Source organism: Colossoma macropomum, unplaced genomic scaffold (genome assembly GCF_904425465.1).
Source record: "Colossoma macropomum unplaced genomic scaffold, Colossoma_macropomum, whole genome shotgun sequence".
NCBI lineage: Eukaryota > Metazoa > Chordata > Actinopteri > Characiformes > Serrasalmidae > Colossoma > Colossoma macropomum.
In genome coordinates this window covers 27,589,394-27,612,535 of record NW_023494799.1, presented here as the reverse complement: position 1 = coordinate 27,612,535, position 23,142 = coordinate 27,589,394, and the positions used below count along the sequence as shown (strand labels likewise).

Genomic DNA, 23,142 nt, shown 5'->3' with positions numbered 1-23,142 from the left:
AATTACTCACTCCCACTTCTGCAAAGGCCGCATACTGCATTAGCAAGAGTCAAACATATGAAAAAAAGGGAATTTGAAAACATGAACAACTAAAAAACAAGAATTTGCTGCATTATTCAACTGCCAAATCAACTGTAATGCAAAGCATATTAGTATAATGTAGTATTTTATAGTTTATATTTATATTGTGTATATAGTGTTTTTCTCAGAATCTTTTTTTACTATGTTTTTACTATGTTGCTCATATTAGCAACCTAATAAGTAGAATTTCAAATTCTGCCACTTTTCATGTATCCTCTTACTGTGCTTCTTACATGCGCTTCTTTTCACAGTGGACGTTATGAACTACTGATGGACACTCCAGCTCTGTTCAATGAGTCAGATCAATTGGCACAAATGGGAGCCAAAAGAGCCTGGTTATTCTCACAAACATGACAAATACTGGGATCCATCTTTGAAAAAAAATATATTTTTTGGATATTCAAATCATGATCCCTGGTTGAATAATTAAAAATGAAACTTGAATGATTTAATTGTTTTTAAGTGGCCCAATTCTTATCACTGCAATACAGTAAGGTTTGAATATATATCTGTAAATAGTTTTTTTCCACAACATTTCTTTTCATAATTTGTACACTGTGGTAAGACAAAGCACTTTAAAGAGCTAATTATTAATATATGTATATATTGCAAAACATAGTAGTTTGCTATTTTATCTCATTACTCTAACACAGTGATAGCCATAGAGTGTTTCTGTTTACCTGTGTTACATAATCTTTTGTTGTTTGGGTTCACTTCTTTAGACTTGACAAAGAAACACAAATTGAGAGATTTATCAGTTAAAAAATAGCTCATTTTTTCAAAATAAAAAAAAAATCTGTTGGTAATGAGAAACACATGTGGACAAACTGCTGTAATGAGAATTAGCATAGAAAATGCTAAAAACTTTATACTCCACAAACTTTTTGCTGTACCATACAGTTCCAATAGATCTAAATAGTATGAATTTTTTTTATCTGCTTATGACACTCAAACATTTGGGGCAGCTTTGAAAAAAAAACAAACCAAAAGGCACTTAATTCAGTAGCATTGTCAGTTTTTTGTTCCCAAAATTAGCCAAGTTAGTGATCATTTAACTTTCAACAAAGTCAATAAACCTTGTTACTAACTCATTAAAATCACATTATATTTATTATTATAAGAATTGAACAAGTCAAATGTTGATGAGTGGTTTAACTGGATGTTTTTCGAGAGGCAGTGATCACAAGATACAAACAAACAACAACAAACAAAGGCAAGTAAAAGTCAAAAATCATAACATGAGCTCAAGACGTTCCAAAGAGATCTAGAACAGGAGTTCTGTGATTTTTAACTACACCATCATAAGGTCTTCCCATTTGTTTTGTCTTCATTTATAAAAATAAAAGCATGGCTCCTCATCGCAAATCAACTACGTTCACCTAAAAGAGCCGTCTCACTCCTGAGTGACACATCACTATGACGAATAGTCTTGAGCACTACTGTACCAATAATATAAATTATTGTTATGAGAGTCACTGTAATGCCTTTTAGCACATATCTGCACGTTCATTAATCATGATCGCCTAAAGTCTACACAGTCAATTACTAGACAGACTTGTAGACTCTGTAATATTCATACATACTTGACACAGACTCAGCATAAAACATGACCCATATAAAGATTTCACCTTAAACACTATACTGTGACTTATCAAAAATCATCAATCATTTCACACAGAGCTGCTAAATTCAATAACATAACATCATCCACATACTAAATTAATGTAAATAATAGATCACACTTGTAACTGCTGTTAGAAATATTTGTAATAAACATTTAAGGCCTGCTAGTGAATGGGAATAGAGAATATTCAGAGGAAAGAATATGGGGTTCACAGCACATGTGACTCAGTGCTGGCAGTGAGAGTTCACACCTTTGCGATATTCTCAGTTAATTCTGTTTATATTGAGCAGCTACCTCTCACACTGGAGCCACTCATGCACATGAAAGCTCACAGCACTTCTCACCAACACCAGTCAGAGTGTCAGGGCTGCCAAGCTTAAAATCACACCATCAGCCATTCACTGACCTGGACACCCTGCCAAATTTACAGCACTGTCATTTTAATACAGTAATGCTTCTGCACACATTGAGGCTAATGTAGCTAACATGTAACGCAAGCTTTACATAAGCATTGTGCAAACCGCATGCCAAAACCATTACACACTTGCCTTAAATAGCATCAAGTTGTTTAATAATTTCAAACAGACTTGCTTATGTGGTTTCTGACACTAAGACACATTGTTATCTACTTAAATGGACAAAAGTACAGCCCAAATTTAGGCTTCAAGATGTTTGCACCTATTATAGTTAGGCTACCTACTTTGTGATACAGTGTCACAAACAAGGTGTATTGGGTTGGGGTGCTAGAATTTTGAGCAGCACTAAAATAATGTACATTGTTGCCATCAAACAATGTCATAATGTGACAACAGAAAATACACCAATTATCAGATTGTTGGTTGTGCGGAAATTTATTGCATCTCATGCTCGTAATCAAGTTGTGAACTAAAGGATCAACACCCGAATGCACACCAAGCGGGAAATATTACGGTTGGAAAAAAAATTATTCAAAGCATTCAAAATATTAGGCCGCTTGGGGAACAGAACTAGCCTACACTTTTGTCTGGACACCTAAATATGCTTGTGTTTTAACAACACGCAACCAAAGCAGCCAACAGCTGGTCAGGGGAGCAATTCAGCTCAGTGTAATGTAAATACAGCATTAACTTAAGCAGTGCATTCTTATTTCAAATACATACATTTAGGATAACGACAGTTTATGGTTGATTTTGGTTTCTTTAGAGCCAAATTTGGTGATTTTTATTAGCCTATTTTTCCATCCAAAGCTCACACAGTGTGGTCTTTAATGGGACAAACTGGGGCGGCAGTGTGGCACAGTGGGTAGCGCTGTTGCCTCACAGCAACAAGGGCCTCGGTTCCCAGCCAAGTGACCAGGGTCCTCTCTGTGTGGAGTTTGCACGTTCTTCCCGTGTCCGTGTGGGTTTCCATCGCAGTCCAAGGACATGCAGTCACGCCAACTGGATATGCTAAATTTCCCCTAGGTGTGAATGTGTGTGTAATTGTAATTGTATACATCTGTGCGTCTGCCCTCTGATGGACTGGTGACCTGTCCAGGATGTTTCCTGCCTTCCACTCAATGACTGCTGGGATAGGCTCCAGCTCCCCCCCGTGTCCCAGAAGGATAAGCGGCCTAGATAAGGTGTATGTGTGTGCGTGACAAACTGGCATTTCAAATTTTTCAATTTTAAAGAGCCTAAATCTTATTTTTTTTTTTGCATTTTATTTTTCCCCAGAGGTCCTTTTATAATGTGTGCGTGACTTTATGTACCAGAAATAGTCCTATTTTCCAACCTCTCTTTATCCTTTAGAATTAAACAGGCTGTTTTCATTACTGTGCCTTTAAGACTGGCATATGTAAATGCAAATCTTCTCTGATTGGCTGCCCTGTTTTTCACCTTGTTCAAAAAGGAATCCAAGCTAAAACACTCTTTATAACTTCATGGCTAAAGCGCTGTGGGCTGATCTACGTAAAGTAACGGGTTCTGGAGACATCACAAAGAGTGAGTTCAAAAAAAATGTTCACAGCTTATTTTTCGATTAATGAATGACTGTATGAACTGAGGAGTGATTGGCATATCTTCAACTTTATTGATGTTTACACACTAAATCAAACTTACACACTGCATTAAATTTCTAAAAAAAGCAAGGGAAGTGTGGTTTTCCATGATATGCACCCTTTAAATATGGACCCAGTTGCCTATTTAAATAAATAAATGAATTGCAACACAGATCTAGTAAAAACAATAAATAGGCCAATTGACGATTTTGTGTATCCCCAATATAAATGAAATGAAATGTACCCTAAAACAAGCACACAGATGTCTTTACTCTGCTCAGATGATTATTCATTTTTTTTGTACCATTCTCATCAGTAACATTCCTGAAATCAGCACCCCTACTTCACGTGTGCCTGTGAGGCAGTCTTTTCATGTTTTAAGCCAGGATGCCTGATGTAGTTTGCACAATGCTAACCTGGCAGCTATAAGCATTCATTACTTGTTAGCTACATTAGCCTTGTTCAAGTGAGTTATACTGCACAGGTTAGGCTGCGTAGATCAATGGGATTATTTCGAGGCTGTGGATGTGAGTGGGTGAGAGTGTGTGATGCAGAGAGTGTTTGCATGTGTGTATTTTTGTGCACTGGTGTAATGAGGATCTGCATGTGGGGGGGTGTAGGTGGGGGGAAACTACAGAAGCAGGTTTCTTCAGTGAGTTACAGAGAGAGAGCAAGAGAGAGAGAGAGGGAGAGAGAGAGAGAGAGAGAGAGAGAGAAAGAGAGAGATAGAGAGAGAGAGATGGTGATGATGATGATGATGAGAAGCATAATTAAGAAAGGGTGGGCCTAAAGACAGAAAGGCAGACAGGGAAAGACAGACAGACTCGCAATCAACAAGGCAGTGAAGAGAACAATAACAGACAGCACTAAATACAGGGCTCCACATACTGCATGTTCAATGGAAAAAAACAATGAGAAATATGTATTTCACTCTGTGCTCTATATTTCTCTTCAGAAAAACCTGAAGCCCCCCCCATCTACCCTACTGTGCACATCCAAAATAGAAATCCCCCTTGAATTATTAATGACAAAGCTCAATGCTAGAATTTAATTGCCGCAGTCATACTCATTTAATACATTCAGGCCAAGACCAAATCCTTTTCACCAAGGCCGGTCAGCCAGGGCCGTTTGCTTTCATTCATAATCTTAAATTAAAGAAACACAAAGAACTCAAAGATTTCATGAGTCACACTGAGGCTTTTTCTTGCTTCGCCAATACAAAGTCCTCCATTTTTTTGTTCTCAGTTCCAATAACATGAGACATGATACTGATAACAGATTTTCACAATGTCATCATCCCATAATGAAACATCATCCAATGATGAAACAGCACAACCAAATGATCAATAGAGAACCAAATCTAATCATAGCTCTATATCTGTTCAAACTTGAAAATATGAATAACAATTCCCTGCCCTACAGAAAAGTATATGTTTATACATATGCATATTTTCTTAGACATGTGCTTTGTGTTTATTAGTCTAAAGCCTAAGCAAAGAAATACACTACTTGTAAGTAGATGGTCAGGCTAATGCTTGCTGCCTAATGCCCAAGTCCTTGATTTTCAATGAGAAGGTCAAAAGCATATTTTTAAAATCAATTCATGCTGGAGGGGTACTTGCAGGGTTCAGTGTGGTAAAATACTGCCCGCCAAAATTTTTTATTATTTTTTTTTTTAATATTTACCACTATTTATCACAAAATTACATATAAAAATACGTGCAGGTTCACTAGTGGCTTTGGATAGTAAATAAAATGACTATATCTGTGTTGTGGATATTGCGACCCCTGGTTCCTATCACCACCACTGGAAACTGTAAAGAAATCAGTAAGTCAGTAAGTTTCTTTACAATGAACTTTCACATCAAACCAGAATGACGTAATTTACATCTCGAAGATAACATTATGTCGAAATTTGAAAAACTGGTGGATTTCCCCTTTAAGGCACAATTCAGAAAGCCTGAACATTACTGATGAACACACATTCACAAAGACATTATAATGCAGTGAGAAGTATGAAATCTCTGAAACACTGAACTGGGTGAACATCTCACCTCAATCACATCTCCAATTCAAGAAGAACCAGATGGAAGAAGCACAGACATGCGAGGCACTCTTTAAGTCTTTAGGGCGAACGCTGTACAGTAGTGAACCAAGGCAAGCCATTACTGAACAATGCTAATGAGGCGCTAATGCTAATGAGAGTCAGTGAAAGCTTAAGGCAGCTTGTCAACGCTTCTAATCCATCACTTCAGGCTGACAGCAGCCAGTTGCTGATGAATGCAGCTCACATCGAGGCCCAATAAATAATATGGCACCTGCATGCTGGAGTGCAGCTAGACTAGATGACTTGAACTGGGCTTAAGTTTTGGTTCAGTTTGATACGGGTTATTTGGATGCAGGAAAAAATTCTGACCACTCAATAAAAATTCTGACTAATGCATTTACATTACTGTGCAAAAGTATTTAAAGGTATTTATGTGGGTAGTAAGTGTTTATTTGTAAGAAAAAAATACTAACATTAAAATAAATACATTTCAGCGCAGAGGCTTAGTTTTTCAGGCATTGTCCGAAAAGGCAAAGGATTGGGGACCTTCAGTAAAGAAGAATCTGAGATCTGTGCTAATTATTAGTTAATGAATGTATTACATTCAATGAACTCTTAGTATGTTTTGTGCAATTATTCTAATGTCTTTCTAAGGACAACGCTGGATACACTATGCAACGTGGCTGTAGTTATACGCAGACGTTTGTGCACCCCGGTCAAACGTTTGGTTGATTTTTTAAGTAAAATAAATTTTAAGTAAATAAACACATCCTCTACAGAGATCAATCTTACACATGAAAACTGCAATATTTTAACTTTTCAAATATGCAATATTTATTGCACAACAAATATTTATTTTAATTTTAGCACAGACCACCTTTTATGTTTTATATATTTTTCAATGTTATATTCAGTAATTGCGCATTAAAATGTGCAGAAGTGTGTTCTCTGTAGAGGATGTTTTAACTTAATTTTACTTAGAAAATGAACAAAACATGTTATTTCACCAGGGGCACCCAAACATTTGCATACGACTGTATATGCTGCATTCAAGTGATCTCCGATTTCCCACCAGAAAGCACCACATGCCCAGCCTTCTCAAAGCCAGGTGATGAAGTTGGATACATTGAAAATTGTGACATCAAAGCTACTTTCACTATATTTTACAATGTCACTATGCAAATAGTAATGGTAAGTAACTCCCATTTTATGTCTGCTTGGTTGTTTTTCTTAAAATAAAATCATACCTGGAAGATGCCAGCAAGGCAATAAACTACAACAACAATTTCACATCCTCCGTGTTTTGTTTACCTCCCACATAAACACGAGTGCACACGTTGGATAAATGACTTCCTTTTCGGAGAGTGTCAGGAAAACTACTACACTAACTTACACTTGAAAATAGCAATAGACAAACAGGGTTGTCAGGTCCAGCAAAAATTCTGTTTACATTATGGCCAATGGAACCGAAACTAGCCTCAAATTTCTCACTGTTTCTTGCATAATACTCTACTATGACCACACACACACTACCACAATACACTGTTCCAAAATCACTGTTACAAATGTCTCTAAAATGCAGCTGCTAGCGTTCTTATGCACGCTAGAAACTTTCGTATAACGCCCAAATTTAAAACTTCGCTTTGGCTACCTGTATCCCTTAGAGCTGACCAACAACCTTGTGATGTGTTCAGTCACTCAGATCTTCCAACAGCAACCTGTTGGTCATCCTGTAACTCAAATTAGCTGAGTAAGTGCAGGACCCGCTTTCATTTATTACGAGGTCAAACTATGGAATTCCCTCCTTGACTACATGAGAACCATAAGAGTCACTCAGCACTTTTAAAAAGCACCTTAAAACACACGTTAGGTTGCTTTAAATGCCATTTAAATGCATTTACATGCAAGTTTCCCACCTTTACATTTTGTCAGACAAGCTGGCTTCATCGGTAAGCGGACTTCTAATGACATCACATCAAATGTGCTCCAGACTTGCTCTCTCGTCTCCCTTCCTCTCTCATAAAATGCTTATGGGCTCAACTGTATTGTACAGTATGTTCTTGTGCCTATATTCAATATCATAATCAATATACAACACTGTGTAAAAGTCTCAAGGCATTTAAACGTATTTATGTGAGCAGTAATTCTTTTTTGTAAGAAAAAAACAATTATACAAACAATACAATTGTGATTATGTCTTCTTTGCTGATGGAACTTAATAAATCAATGCAATGGCTGAAGTGCACCAAGAAGTTAGGAACCAAAATATGTTCTCCTAACTATATTCTTCTAACCAACATATCGATAACGTTTTAAAAGTAAGAAATTCTTGTCACGTTTTCCTGCATGTATGTTCTTTTGCAATTATTCTTTATTATTTATTAATATTATAACATTTTTAATGGCACAAACACTGCCCACATAAAAAGCTTTAAACAGTGCTCATGGCTGCCTAAGACGTTTGTAGACAGTACTGTACAATTATAACATAATTAATTCTCATATTTTCCTGACTTCTTATCCAACCTTTTTGGTGAACTCAATACCAAAAAAATCAGACCACAAAATTGAACCCTGTGACTCTCCAATCTTCACCTGTGAAGGCATTTTAAAACCTGAACCTGACAACTCTTTGGACAAAACAAAAAGAGGCTTATATAACATAGAGATTCAAATTTATTCATACAAACAATTGATGCTTGAGGCAAAATGGAACCAGTGAGTCAGCACGCCAGTAATGATGGAAATTCTTGTTTAAAATGAGAAAAAATTTTGTGTCATATTAAGCAAAGAATGCAAGTGCAGAAAAACACTAATCCGAGTAGACCTAGTAATAATCTTCATTATTTTTACATGTAAGATTATGGTCTCTAATTTCTGTATGGAAGGTTTAACAATGCAAAAAAGGGCTATACTACGATACTTTATACTGTCTCATCCTTTAAAAAACTAGACACTTACCTACTGTAACACTAAAGAATATAAATGATGTGATCAGGCTATGCTGACGTGAACATGGCTGATAAATGAATGAAAGTAGTTCAGTTCCAACACATTCAATTAGTCAAGCAATTCGACTGCAGATGACATTTATATGGAGGAATGAATTATTATTTGTGCTGAAATATAGTCTGTTCAGGATGATAGAGCAAGAAGCGCAGTAAATGACTCCAGGGTAATTATGAATCAACAGGATATAACTCACACAACAACAGCCTCCTTTAGAGAGCGCATACATAATAATACTGTAATCTACAAGAGCTCAGCCACATCACTGAGCTGCGAAGTAAAGAGATATAAAGACAAAAAAAAACTTTGTAATTATTATTATGAGATATTTAAGATGAGAGGGCCTACATCTAAATTCAGCAATGTCTTTAAACCCAAGCTGGTGTTTAAAAAAATGAAAAATAAATAAGTAAATATATAATATATATAAATATATAATATAAAAAAACAACCCTACACGTACACTTAATCTTAACCTTTTAAGACTTTTAATAAGAAGTTATTTATGTGAATGTACTGTATGTATTAAACATGAAAGGTGTTACAAGACAAACCAGTCAGGAATTAGCAGGTGTCCTATCACTATAACATCCTACAAGATTTAATCTATTGAATGAATGATTGTAAGAGGCACCTTAAATCTAACATAAACAATTTTCTCTTGCTCCAGATCAACTGTAGGACATCCAAAGAATCTGAACAGCACCTTCATCATCCAAATAATGCATCCAAAAAGTGCTCACAGCAGTTTAAAGAAAAGACTTTGTTGCTCACCATCTGAATGGGTCTCTTGCACAGGTCCCTCTCAGTGACCAGTCTTTCCTGGTCGGTGACATACAGGCCTTTCTGAGCCAGAGCCTGGATGACCGCATCGTGGCCCAGCAGGGGTTTGGCCGCATCACTTTTCAGGATCAGGCTCCCAGCGCGGCAGTACAGTTCGGCCGACAGCAGCAGGCTGGCTACCGGTGGCTTCAAGTGCTCCTGCTCGTACTGGTCAGTATAAAAGGGATCCTTCAGGTCATCCGGGACACTCTCTGGGGAGGTGAAAATAGAAATGGGAGCTACAGCTGGTGTATTTACAGAACAATTATGTTGTGTTTGAAGATAATGGGAGGGAAAAATACATATGAGTATGTGTTTGCAATGTCATAAGTATGTAAAGCACTGTTCAAACTGGATTATCTTAGCTGGGGCTTTGTAATGCAGTTTGTAAGGGGGGAAAAACTGGTCAGTTCACACAGAATTAAGAAACTGTGTAATTTCTCCTAATCACCACCAATAGTCTCGAATTGAAACGGCACAGGCTGGATGTTTACATCAGTGTCACGCAAGAGTCGGCACATTCAATAACAATAAAAACACAGCACATGGTCACATCTATTAACAGTATGAACAGGACTGCTATCACTGAAGGAGGTCATGCAGTTACCGAAGATTATTCGCTTTTACCCCTACCCCTTCTTTTCGAGTGTCACCTTGAAATCTTCCCCTATGAAATGGGACAACCCTCAAATACAAAAAGGACATTACTTCATTAAGAGGCTACTAGTTGTCCTCTATAGGTGACCGTGCCAGTCTGCAGTGATAGCAGAGGAGGATAAAGTTCAGTAACCTCACTGCTGGGCTTTGGTTAAATTTAGGGCATCATATGCCTTCAAAGAGGGGGGGGTATATAAATAATATTAATATTTATTTAATATAATATTTATTTAATATAATATTTATTATTATCGCCTCCTAATTCTTTGGTGATATGAAGCTGAAGTCAGCTATTTGCCAGCTTTTTGTTCAAATTTTCCTGTTCCGCCTTAAATGGTGCAGGAGTTCTGATGCCTGAGGCGGCAGAATGTAACTGCTGCACCATTGAAGGTAAAACAGGAATTTTAGTTAGCTAGCTACTAAGACATTAGCATACTACTACAATTTTTTTTGCTTGTTATGAAGAAAAGGACCATAATGCGCTGAAATGACATCAGACTAAGATAATGCAATGGTTATAATTTTTCAACTAAGAAAATTTTACATTTGTGGGTTTCTTTGGTCACTTGCGCTGCCCTCTTGCCAGTTTTTCGTTGTTTATTATTACACTCTGTTTGGAGTGTTGCTCTGAAAAACCTCCATTTGGAGGGCCATGTAGCCCTAACACTTCACCCTACCGTTCTGTCTTAATAAAAATTGGGACACCCTAACCCTAGGTGTGAACGCGCAAAACTGAGGAGTAAGGGCTAAGTGGTAGGGGCAAGGGGTGAAATTGGACTGGGCTTTATGTTGCTCATAGCAAGAAATTCTGGTTATTCATACCAGAAATATTGTTGTCAGATTTTCAACACCGTAGATTCACAGCAGATTAAAACCACAGATCTCGCCAGGATTCATTCAGATTAGAGCACCTCCATAGGTAAAACTAATCCAGCTCAAATATAGCTTAAGATAATGGGAGTAATTACAGATCAACACTAACCCTGCTTCGATCTTGAGTTCTAAAATCATTTCTGAATTCAGTAAAATATCACTATAGGACTGTGTAAGATAAGTCTGAATGGTTGCAAAACCAAGTGTGGCACAGAAAAGCTTGATGTACTGCAGTAAATGACATTCTGTATTGCTTCTACAGTTATTTGAAGAAAATGACTGCCTTGAATTGGTACTACACTCACTCATCAGGATAAGGAGGCTGATTTGAGTATGAAAGAAAGAGAAAATTCTTCTGTATATGGTAATATCAGTCAGGCCAAGTCATATGAAAGTAAATAACTTCACAAGATATTACTGATAAAACTGAAGCTCTAATAAATGCACTGAAATACAGATCAACATTTACACCCCAGCTCTGTAACTACAATCATTATGAGTCAGACTAGCATCCCTGCAATGACAATAATGAGTAGTTATACAACCAGTACCTACAGTAGTGATTTCCAAAGTAACTGCACACTTGAAAGCTCCCAATGCTAGTGTGAATATTGAGGTCATTGTGTCCTCAGAGAGATGGGATGAGCTATGCTACGCTATTTGTGGTGAGGAGAGAATTAAAACAGTGGCAATTCATTATAACAGCACCTGCTGATAAAATATGAACAACAACGAATACCATAATAAACCTATCCATACTCCATTCTTTTGTAGCTGCTGCTTCTACGTTTAGAGTGCATTATGAATTTCAATTGATTTTTATTTTGGATGCACTCTGTGCTTCAACTTCTCAGAATGTTGAATGGGATTTTTTTTAATCAATGTTCTATAAAGCTTGCCCAACCTGGCAACAGTTGCTAAGAAGGAAAGCATCTCTGGGTGGAGAGGTGGAGAGCATAGATAGATCAATTATATCAAAAGATGGTGCATTTCAAGATCATACTGTAAACTGGTGGATATCTGAGGAGCTGGGCCTTGACAACTTGAGCATAAAACATGACCATCTCTGGCTGGACCACGGTTACTATGACAACTATGTTGCGCTTGATCTATTCTCCTGCACTACGGCTCTGCCCAAGAGCTCCTCAGGAGTTTCATCACAGAGAGAGAGAGCGAGAGAGCGGCAGACACATTCCACAGTACAAGTGAGGGAAGCAGGATTCAAACAGAATTTCTGAAAGGGCTTAGAAGTCATCAGCCTGTTGGAACTCACAGTTGCTGAGCTTCAGTTTTGAGCAATCATAACAAGAAACTAGCGCCGTTATATACTAGTAATTCATTTGGAGCAAGAACACAGGCACTGATCCTGGCCTGGCCTGGCAGTGCCTAAATCATTTCAGGGATCAGCACAACACATAATGTTCCCATGAGAGTCAGTTGTAAAGCAAGGGCAGCGCAGAGAGTAATGCTAAAATCCCTCATACAAATAATAGCTTAAGTAGGTGGCTGTGACCACACAAAACCCAAAGCAGCAAAGCAGCGACTATTTCAGTTCTGTGGTACTGGCTCTGTAGAACAGCATACACGCCTTGGATTGAAGTCGCTCAGTGTTGGGTTTTGTTAAACCAACGGACTCGCACAGTAGACTAGGATTAAACTAAAACATTTTCCAAACTCATGGTTCTTCCCAATAGTTTGGCTGCAAAATCAAATGAACAATTTCCCCCTCACCCCAAAATGTCCAAGATGTTTGCTGTCTAAGATTATGGAAGCTTTACCTACTAGTTAGCATTGTGCAAACTGCTTGCCTACAACATCACACACTCACCTCAGACTGCATCCAGTTGTTAGGGAATCTGAAGTAGACTTCCTAATGTGGTTTCTGACACTATATGGCATAATGCTAACTAAAATATGGACAAATGTCAGGCTTAAAAACAGCTGCTACTACTGTTTTTAGCCATTGTGGGATTAATAAAGGGTAACTTAACTTTAAGTGTGGTGCCCTACCCTTATTTTTTTTGTTAGCTCAGTAGCCCTTAGCTTACTAGAAGGTGGCAGAACAAATAACAAACTTAAAATGCTTTAAGGGTTTTCCCAAAGGGGATATGGTAAGAGCAAACTGATGAGGTCAAGTTCAACAGTTTTAAAATGGAAAGTAGATGCTGTCATTGAGATTATGCTTGAAGATTCCACTGTTAGCACGAACGCCAATTTAGGTAATATTTTACAATGTTGTTTATATATGTGTGTATTTTAAAAAGGCAATCAATTTGGAAGCAGCACATGCATAAACACCATTTCAAATAAAAAAACACAACATTAGAAATCAATTTTCCAATTTATAGTATAGACCACTGTCTTATTTTCTTGTTGAGGAAATAGGCAATATGGGAACATAAAGCTATAGCCCATGAAAATTTCAGTGAGGAAACATAAGGCCCTGGGAATACAGGACTTTCCAAAATTTCCAAAATTACAAAGGGCATAGGGAACATAGGACCCTTAGAACATAGGGGACTAGGAACAAAACGAATGACCCCCTTTTGTCCATTTTTAGAGAACTGTATATCATACAGTGTCAAAAACCACATAAAGAAATATTTACTTATCAACTCGACACAGTTGTGAATGTAAAATTTGGCATAATCTGCTAAACTGGTTGATATGTTTTCGTTACTTGTAAGCTACATTAGCCGCATAACCCAGTGCAAAACTAACAAAGCTAATTTTAGACCTTGGTTGATTCACTACATTAAAAGGTGAGTAGAAAATGTTATACATTTGACATTATGTTGAATCACTGCCTAAATACAGTGAGTAAATAGCTTCTTCAGGTTTTTAAACGGTCCAACTCTAAACATGGTAATATATCACACCATCTTGGTGTTTACTGTTGACGCATCTGGTCAACGTCTTCTGAAGTTAGGCCTATATGGTCACATGTGCAAACAAACTGCGCTCCCCAGGAGCAGACATCAGTGGGTGGTCCCCAGGTTGCTGCCCAACAGAAGACACAGGGTGTCTGTCAATCAAGCTAAAAAGCTTAAGCCTCCCTCTATCCTTGAGTTCAAAGTCATGCCAGAATGAGATGGCAGATAATGAAGTGTCTCAATGGAAACCGTGTGGGTATTCATTCTACATTTCATGTGGACAAGAACAGCTGACTGTACATTTTAATGAGGTGGTGCGAAACAATCCAGATGGTTGTCACATCGGTTACACACTTACTTCAGGGAGCTCATCCTGCTGCATAATAAAAAACAACAAAACACCCAGCTATGCTCCGTTGCTCACATGTAAGCAGAGTTTCATCAGTCTAATGGATGATCTTTATGAGCTCGGTCTACGTAGAAGTGACCATGAAAAGATTGGTGACCTCATCTTTTCTGCCTTTACTCAGCTGGCAATGGTTCAATCACACATTTAAATCTTAATATGTTATTATTTGAATTACTGCATGGTAAGATTAAAATACACTTACAAAAATAATTAAATATCGAAATTTAAAACTGTATCACCAATATGACCCTCTGCCTTTCTGAGGGTCTCTCATTTGCCGGCTACTGTTTCTTCATAACAAAGTGCACAAAAGGTCACACCAGTGCGCACAATGAGCACAGAAATGTCATGGCATAGGTGTGTGATTCCTGTACGCAGCTGGATCTAAAAGTCAGAGATCTACCAAGAACCATTTTATTCCACTACTTATGAAAATCTAATGCAATTTTTCAAATAATTAATAAATTAAATTTGTCAAAGAAGATTACGCCGTTATTCTCTTATCTTCGCTGAAAGATTAGCGAGTTAAATACATCCACCATTTGCCTTAATCACAGCTTGATCTTTGTCTGCCACTGATTCTACAAGTTTCTGCAGAATTGGAGAATCCAAAGAGAGTGTAGAGATGTCACAGTGTGTTTTTCTTTTATCCTTTTAAATGGTTTCCCAGTGATGTTCAATGGGGTTGAGGCCTGGTGGCTGTTTTCTAAAAAAAAAAGATTTCTTAGACAGCTGAAGAAAGGATTTGTCTCAGTTTTAAATATATATTCCAGAATAATAAGGAATGAAATTAAAGCACTTACAGGTAGTGCCCTTATGCAAATGATTTATAGTAATACTTTTAGTGTTTCTACAGGATTCCTATAAGAATCTCATAGCAAATTCAGATAATTATCATAGTTTACTACAGGACGCAGTTGACAGTAGACAGGAATACGGTATATTTAGCAGGGACAAAAATATTAGTATTAGTAATAGAGTATTAGTATAGACTTTTTTTGTAAAGGTGGATACAGACTTTTGGAGCATTTTGTATTTAATAGGACAATATGCATATGTGTGTAGTGTGTAATAATAATCATTATTTAGCAGAACTTAACAGATAACAGACAGTATAATAAAATGTCAGTGTGACATTCCCTTCATTTCCAACATGAACTTGCAGTGATCATATTTTAAATAATATAATATTTTTCTATAATGGAACAAGGCAGTATTGACATACTTAGTAATCTATATAAAATACGTCTTCTTTCCAATAAAATCAGTGACCCTCACACAACGCAATGATCAAATCATCTTCTGGTTTGAAAATACAAGGTCTACTCTGTATTATGTGCTGCCAAACAGTGCAAACAGCTGGAATAATGTGAATCATATGTAACGTTATTAAGCAGCCATCAAAACAACGATTTCTCTAAAAAATGATTAAACAAAAAAAAACAAAAAACAAAAAAAAAAACGGCTCAAGAACAAGAAAAGGACGCCACCTACCTGTACCAAAGGCTTTGGCCACTAGCCATGTGAGACTCGCTCGGGTTTTCGCTCTGTTAAAATCATAATGGTCAAAAGACTTAATGGTAGGAACAATGAAAGTCTTTTTCCAGTCCTTTGCCTCCGTCAGATCCCCCATATTCACAGGCAGAAGAAGGGTCAGCAGCACCAGCCGTGTGGTCGCCTACAGGTCCGAAGCGAACGATGACATCCTTCCTAAGGAATTCACTGCACCAAAACTGTATTTATGGGTCACTTTTAGTGAATATCGCCCATCACATCTCCTATTCTTGTAATGCTGTTCAATTACAGGCTAAGTTCTATTAACAAGGGGCTTTTATTCATCGCGATCCCATTCGAGCCAAAAAGTGGGGTACAGCCCTGAGACTGTCATCCATTCTGATCCCTCTGTGATTGCTAGCGAGTCCCTCTTAAAGAAACACGCATTGTGTGTTTCAGATGGCCTGGAAGCGAGATCCCGATTCAAGTCGTCTTTGTCCTCTCCATGAACTCAGACTGCTCCTTCATGTCCTCGCAGTCCCCGCTTGAATATTTACGGTATTCCCTCCTCTAGTGGACCTCTATTCATCCACGCTGCGCTGCGGTTTTCCTGCCGCACCGTCCTAAACGCCCCTCTTGCGCATGCGCGGTCCGCCCAGCACATCAACAATCCCACACGGGTTAAAGTGAGCTGGAAATGGGACTTTGAGAAAGGGCAGCTTCTTTTTTAAGAACTTAATTGAATTTCAAGATCATATACAGTAAGATAAAAAAGCATTACATTGCCACAGCCTGTGTAGCCTGTACAAGATTTCTAGTGGAAAAAAAGAAAAGTAAAATCTTAACCATATTTTGTCTGTTTGAAACAAAACAAAACGAAAAAAACTATCATGTCATTTATCGTGTCATTTATTGATATATTCGAAATCAAATTTATTGTTGGTCGTTTACTCAAAAAAAGCTGTGGTGAAAGATTTTTACTGAAAGATATTTTCTCTCATCAAGTTGTCTTTTTTCTCGTTGTTCTTTCTCTCTAGTTTTTCTCTTTTTTAATGAAAACAAAGGCGTGATTAACCTTTCCTATTAAAAAAATACATACAACGTAAACTTGGTGTATGCTATAATCAATGTTATGTGTATGCAATAACTGCTGTGAACATTACTAACGTATGTTTAACTACAGCACCCAGGATTCCACTGGTCATGTGCGTCATACTTATGCGACAACACCAGAATACCGACCATACGATTAAACCGGTGTTGTATTGTTTTTATACTGTTTTGCATATTCTGTAATTAAGTTCTTGGACTATGCAGATGAAAATATTCCGCCCTAAGTGTCTTAAAAGTCAGCGTTTAAACTGACATACTGTTGTCGAAATTGGCTAGTATTGTTCTCGTATGGCTGTGTGGTTCTGAGCCTGCAAAGATGTTTATGCCAAGATCTCTGAAGCTCAAGAGAAGCTCGGACAGTCAGCCACAGACTACAGAGTTGAAGAAAAGCAAAACGAGCTCGGAGGATACTGTTTCTTCGTCGTCGTCTCTTGCTGCGGATTTGCCTGGTGAAGATATAAGCTCTCCAGCGACAGTAGACAGTGGGCACGAACCGTGCGAAGTTACAGAGACCCCCGTATTACAACACGAACAGATTGAATCACAGGGAAAGCCCGAGGAAACCGAGGCAGAGAAGGAAAATGAGGAGGAACATGAAGAGGAACCCGTGAAGTCCTTCAAGAAGAGCCAGAGGTGGCCTGAGCCTGGGGAACCTGTGTGTGTCATGTGTGGTCGTTATGGAGAGTACATTTGTGACAGCACTGACAATGATGTGTGCAGTCTGGAGTGCAAAGCGAGTCACCTGGCCAAAATGTGCATGGGTCTTGGTGAAAAGGTCTTCTCTAAGACCAAACAAGAGGGCACAAGTGTCCCTGCTGTATCAACAGACGCTGACCACACTGCAACTGGTGTTGGCGCCCATGAAGGTGGTTACTCCTACAAGGAGGATGCCTTCATAGCAGAACTGACTGAAGAACAGGTTGAGAGGGTGAAGAAGGAACTGGCAATTGTAACGAATGGCCAGGAGGTTAGCAGACCTATCATTGAATTTGAGCACTGCCACTTCCCTGAAGCCCTCAGCGCAAACCTGAAGAAGGCCAGATATGAGGCACCCACTCCCATCCAGATGCAGATGATTCCTGTAGGTTTAGTTGGGAGAGATGTGATTGCTACAGCTGACACAGGCTCTGGAAAGACCATCGCCTTCCTGCTTCCAGTGGTCATTCGTTCCTTAGAGGTAAAATTCTTTAAGAACAAAAAGAGTACTACAAAGTCAAGCATTCAAACCTATACATCCTCAGCAGACCTGATCAGAATGCTTGTACCTTGATGCAGCGTTATGGGAATTATGTGCCAATGCTCATAGACAATACTTTAACCTGCCATCTGCAGGTATCATTATATAAGACTTTAAAAAATGTAGAAATTGGGACTACATTTAACTGGAGTAGCATTATTTATTTCTGTAGATTTAAAAATGCAGTAATAAATTGTAGCCTAAAAGTTCTTCTTTATCTCTTCCGTAGTACAATAACTGCATCATTAATTATTGGTTTGAAATATCGATCAAATCAAAACATCTGTTTTGCCGAAAACATCTGAATAACAATATATTTTGTTTAAAGCAGTTATCTGCTGATATTGTCATGATCCCTGTATCATTGAATATCACAACTACTTGCGATAAGTGTATTTTCCAGTGCATTTTCTTTTAACTCTCTAGAAAAAATAGATTTGCGGTCAACCATTTTGCCATTAAAACTGTTTTTTTTCCCTAACATACTAAGGAGATTTAATCTATATGCTGCTTAATTTGTATAATTTGTACATTTTAAATCACTAGTTAATGTTTTAATTAAATTGGAATTTTTTTGTACTTGAACTGAATTTGTAATTTTGTATCATTGATTTCTAAAATGCTTCTAAATTTCAGTCAGTAAAGGCACAACTTTCACTCTAAAAATAATTTCCTACACTAGAAGTGGCAACATGGCAAAAATATATCATCACGATAATAACATTTTCTTGACAAATGATATGCATCATAATATTTCATTTTCTGAGGTTTGATAAGTTGGAACAGACAAAAAAGAGCCAGTAGTGCCACAGCTAAAAACATCAAAAATATCAAAACCTATAAATACAGGGATTTTTATTCAACATTTGACATGCTGCACCACATTAAATCCAATGAAACAGAATGCTCTCTTTGTAATGAAACATGCAGTTGATCAGTGTTCTTCAAGTACAATATCCACAATATGCTCAGAAAACCGTATTCTGACAAAATGTGACATAATGCATCATGACAGTGATGAATAATTTTCATATTGACCCTTTCCTCAGTTTTTTCGTTTGTGTGTTATTCTCTATTGTGGTAATCTTACTTAGGCCTATGTTTGTTTGCTTGTCAGAGTGAAACAGGTAATTCACCTGGTCCTACGAGTGTTATTCTGACTCCAACCAGAGAGCTGGCTATCCAGATTGAGAGACAAGCGAAGGAGCTGATTATAGGGCTTCCCAACATGAGAACTGCTCTGCTTGTAGGAGGAATGCCTCTACCTCCTCAGCTCCATCGGCTTAAGCAGAAGATCAAGGTAATGTTCAAAGCTGTGCTTGTCACAGCATTCTCAAAGTGTTCTGAGAGCTTTGTGCACAGCAGCCAGGGGTTTTCTACATTTCAATTCAGTGCAGTTCGACTTTGTCTTTACACATATACACAAGCTTCAAATATGATAAATGTATCTGACTAGTCCAAATATTGCATTATTATGTGAACATTTAACATGTTTGTAGTGATAATGAAATATTCAGTGCAGCAGACTAGAGCAGATTCTTCAGACAAATACAGTGGACAACCATAAAGGCCTAACTGAAGTCATTTTGCTCTTTTATTCAGGTTTTGTTTTCCTGTAGTTCAGTCTATAAATGCCTAATGCATGTTCCTTCTGCGCACAGATTGTGATTGCAACTCCAGGGCGTCTCATTGAGATTCTAAAGCAGAATGCTGTACAGCTTGACAATGTGAGGGCTGTAGTTGTTGATGAGGTATGCTTTTGTTTGTTCTTTGGTGGAATTTGTTCCTTTATTCCGTTTTGCTTCGACCTGCACTCTTGTACATGCTCTTATTTTGTGCACCTCAGGCAGACACTATGCTGAAGATGGGATTCCAGCAACAGGTGCTTGAGATCTTGGAGCAAGTTCCTGATGACCGTCAGACTTTGTTGACATCTGCCACAATCCCTGCAGGAACAGAGCTGCTAGCATCTCGTCTGACTCAGGACCCTGTGCGCATCACTATTGGTCAGAAGAACCAACCCTGCTCTAATGTTCGCCAGATCGTTCTCTGGGTAGAGGAACCATCAAAGAAAAAGAAGCTCTTTGAGATTCTGAATGTAAGTGATGAAATTATTTATTTTACAGACACCAAATTTAATATCTACGATGCATGCATGAACATGAAAACGAACATGAAAAAGAACATGAAAAATGAACATGAAAAAGAACATGAAAAATGAACATGAAAAAGAAGCTCTTTGAGATTCTGAATGTAAGTGATGAAATTATTTATTTTACAGACACCAAATTTAATATCTACGATGCATGCATGAACATTCAACTTTCATTGTTCCTATTCACTGTGCAATATAAATTTAGATAGTTTTTATGTAGCCTTCAAACTGGAATGCATTCATTTCTGCAGTGGAATTGGTGATACCTAGTGGAGTGGGGATATGTTGCACCATATTTAGACAGCTGCTGAAATTCTAACCATACTTTAAAGGAAATGGGAGGGGTCTTCTGGTATGGTCCTAATCCAGGAAAATAGTAACTCCTCATACCTTTCACCCAGAACAGGGAGAAGGAAATGTCTCTTCCCTCAGAGACGTTTTAAACTGTTGTACTTGAAGTTGAAAACTGCACTTCAAAAACTGCACATTAGCATATTTAGACACTGTGTTTTAATGCTCTATTCATACATATATCATCTAAACCGCTTATCCTACTGGGTCGCGGTGGGGTGCTGGAGCCCATCCCAGCTGTCATTGGGCGGAAGGCAGGATACACCCTGGACAGGTCGCCAGTCCATCGCAGGGCAGACAAACAGACATACACAGTCACACACTCACTCACACCTAGGGGCAATTTAGCATGTCCAGTTGGCCTGACTGCATGTTTTTGGACTGTGGGAGGAAACCGGAGAACCCGGAGGAAACCCACGCAGACACGGGGAGAACAGGCAAACTCCACACAGAAATGACCCTGGTCGCCCGGCCGGGAATCGAACCCAGGCCATTCTTGCTGTGAGGCGACAGCGCTACCCACTGCGCCACCGTGCCGCCCATGCTCTATTCAGATTTGCCTATTTACTATAGAATTGAAACCAACTTTGTTCATATGAGATGCATTTGTTCATTCATTCCTGAAGAAACTATCAAAATGTTTCAGGATGTCAGAACATTTGTTTTTGTTTATAAACTGTTATAGTGAAAATTTTATATATATATATATATATATATATATATATATATATATATATATATATATATATATATATATATATATTTATTTATTTATTTGATGGGTTGTTTTACTTTATTTTCACAGGACAGAAAACTCTACCAGCCACCTGTAGTAGTATTTGTGGACTGCAAACTAGGAGCAGACCTTTTGTGTGAGGCTGTGCAAAAGGTTATGGGTTTAAATGCAGTAGCTATTCACTCTGACAAGACACAGTGGGAACGCAATCGAATCCTGAAGGTAATTTTTTAAATTAAAGAGGTATTCCAGCCTAAAACTAGCATTTAATATGTTGTCATATTATATAATATACTGAAGCAAAGCACTGCATCCCTCAGCAAAACATCAAACAGGCCACCCTTAAGTGTCTGACCCAGAGGGCTTGTTATTTTTTGAAAATTCTTTTCACCTTCAAGTTACATCATCAAAAAAGGCTTTTCCTAACATTTAATCTGGAAAATCTCACTCTAGACTGTAGAGACTGTGGTGGCACCACTGCAGGAGGCGAGTTGACAACAGACATCATGATGGCTAAATGTTTTGTTTTGGTTGGAGTGTCCCTTTAAGGACAGAAATATTCATTGTAAAGTTGATTTTTAAATGTTTATATAGTCGATTCCACCAATATCAGTTCCAATATCTGAGTTTTTCCTTTTCTTAAGGGTCTGCTTGAGGGCCAGTTTGAAGTGGTGGTCAGTACAGGCGTGTTGGGCAGAGGACTGGACCTGGTCAATGTCAAGCTGGTGGTGAATTTTGACATGCCAACTAACATGGATGAGTATGTTCATCAGGTATGGTGCACAAGTGTTCTACAAACCACTGATAGTGAGGACAACTGGTATAGAAATGCAGTAGTATCATAATCTCAGTGTGCTTGTAGTGAAGGTGTCATTATGGTTTGTGTTGTAATGACTTATTTACCTTTAAATGTGTAATTGTGCTTACAGATTGGCAGAGCAGGAAGACTGGGGCACAGAGGAACAGCCATTACCTTCATGAACAACAACAATAAGCGCTTGTTTTTGGACATTGTGAACAGAGTAAAACCCACAGGCTCCTTGCTTCCCCCACAACTCCTCAACTCCCCTCACCTCCACGAACAGCAGAGGAGGGCCAGACAAAGGAGTAATCAAGGACAGGATGATGTCGTGACCAAAAACAACCTTATTGACATTATTAGAAGGCACGACAGGAGCTGTGCAAAGAAGTAACAAGGACTTTTGATACATTTGATATGTACATTTGCAATTTTATATTTACTTTCAGTAAATAAAAGTGTTACATTGAGTTGCATCATCTGTTTCCAAAGACAATGGTAGTGCTTCAGAATGCACCTTATCAGAAACAAGGCCAATATGCGTTAGAGGGCCTTTATCATAGGAAAAAAAGATTTATTTGTCTTGGAATAAGAGTCTGACACTGTATGTAAATATTGCTATTTTTTTTAAATATACCATTTACTTCCCAGTCTATATATGGGAACTAAGCTGCAAAAGCTGCCCATTTTGAATTCCTTGTTAAAAAATGTCATACATTCACCTATTCAGCCTACAACCGTCGAGGGCTGCCCATTCACACTTAAAGAGTGTTTGGGCCCAGAGTACTTGTAGCAAAAGCAGCCGGTTTAACTCTATGGCATAAAGAGAGGTTGGAAATGGTCAT

At 38.1% G+C, this 23,142-nt stretch overlaps 2 protein-coding genes across 4 annotated transcripts in view; one reads left to right on the top strand and one right to left on the bottom strand.

Annotated features, from left to right (window-relative positions):
- Positions 1–16,535, bottom strand: part of camsap2a (calmodulin regulated spectrin-associated protein family, member 2a) — a 69,810-nt gene extending 53,275 nt beyond the window's left edge. For all 3 annotated transcript variants that reach the window (XM_036586747.1, XM_036586749.1, XM_036586750.1), the window contains exons 1-2: positions 15,907–16,535; positions 9,553–9,812 (exon numbers count right to left, since the gene is read on the bottom strand). In XM_036586747.1, the coding sequence (XP_036442640.1) occupies positions 9,553–9,812; positions 15,907–16,045 (399 nt within the window). In that variant the 5' untranslated portion in view covers positions 16,046–16,535. The remainder of the gene's footprint in view (positions 1–9,552; positions 9,813–15,906) is intronic.
- Positions 16,536–17,133: 598 nt separating this feature from the next.
- On the top strand, positions 17,134–22,773 carry ddx59 (DEAD (Asp-Glu-Ala-Asp) box polypeptide 59). The gene is made up of 7 exons (XM_036586515.1): positions 17,134–18,196; positions 19,374–19,556; positions 19,918–20,007; positions 20,103–20,354; positions 21,568–21,720; positions 22,143–22,271; positions 22,428–22,773. The coding sequence occupies exons 1-7, from the start codon at positions 17,336–17,338 to the stop codon at positions 22,689–22,691; spliced, it is 1,932 nt and encodes a 643-aa protein (XP_036442408.1). The 5' UTR covers positions 17,134–17,335; the 3' UTR covers positions 22,692–22,773.
- Positions 22,774–23,142: the final 369 nt, after the last annotated feature.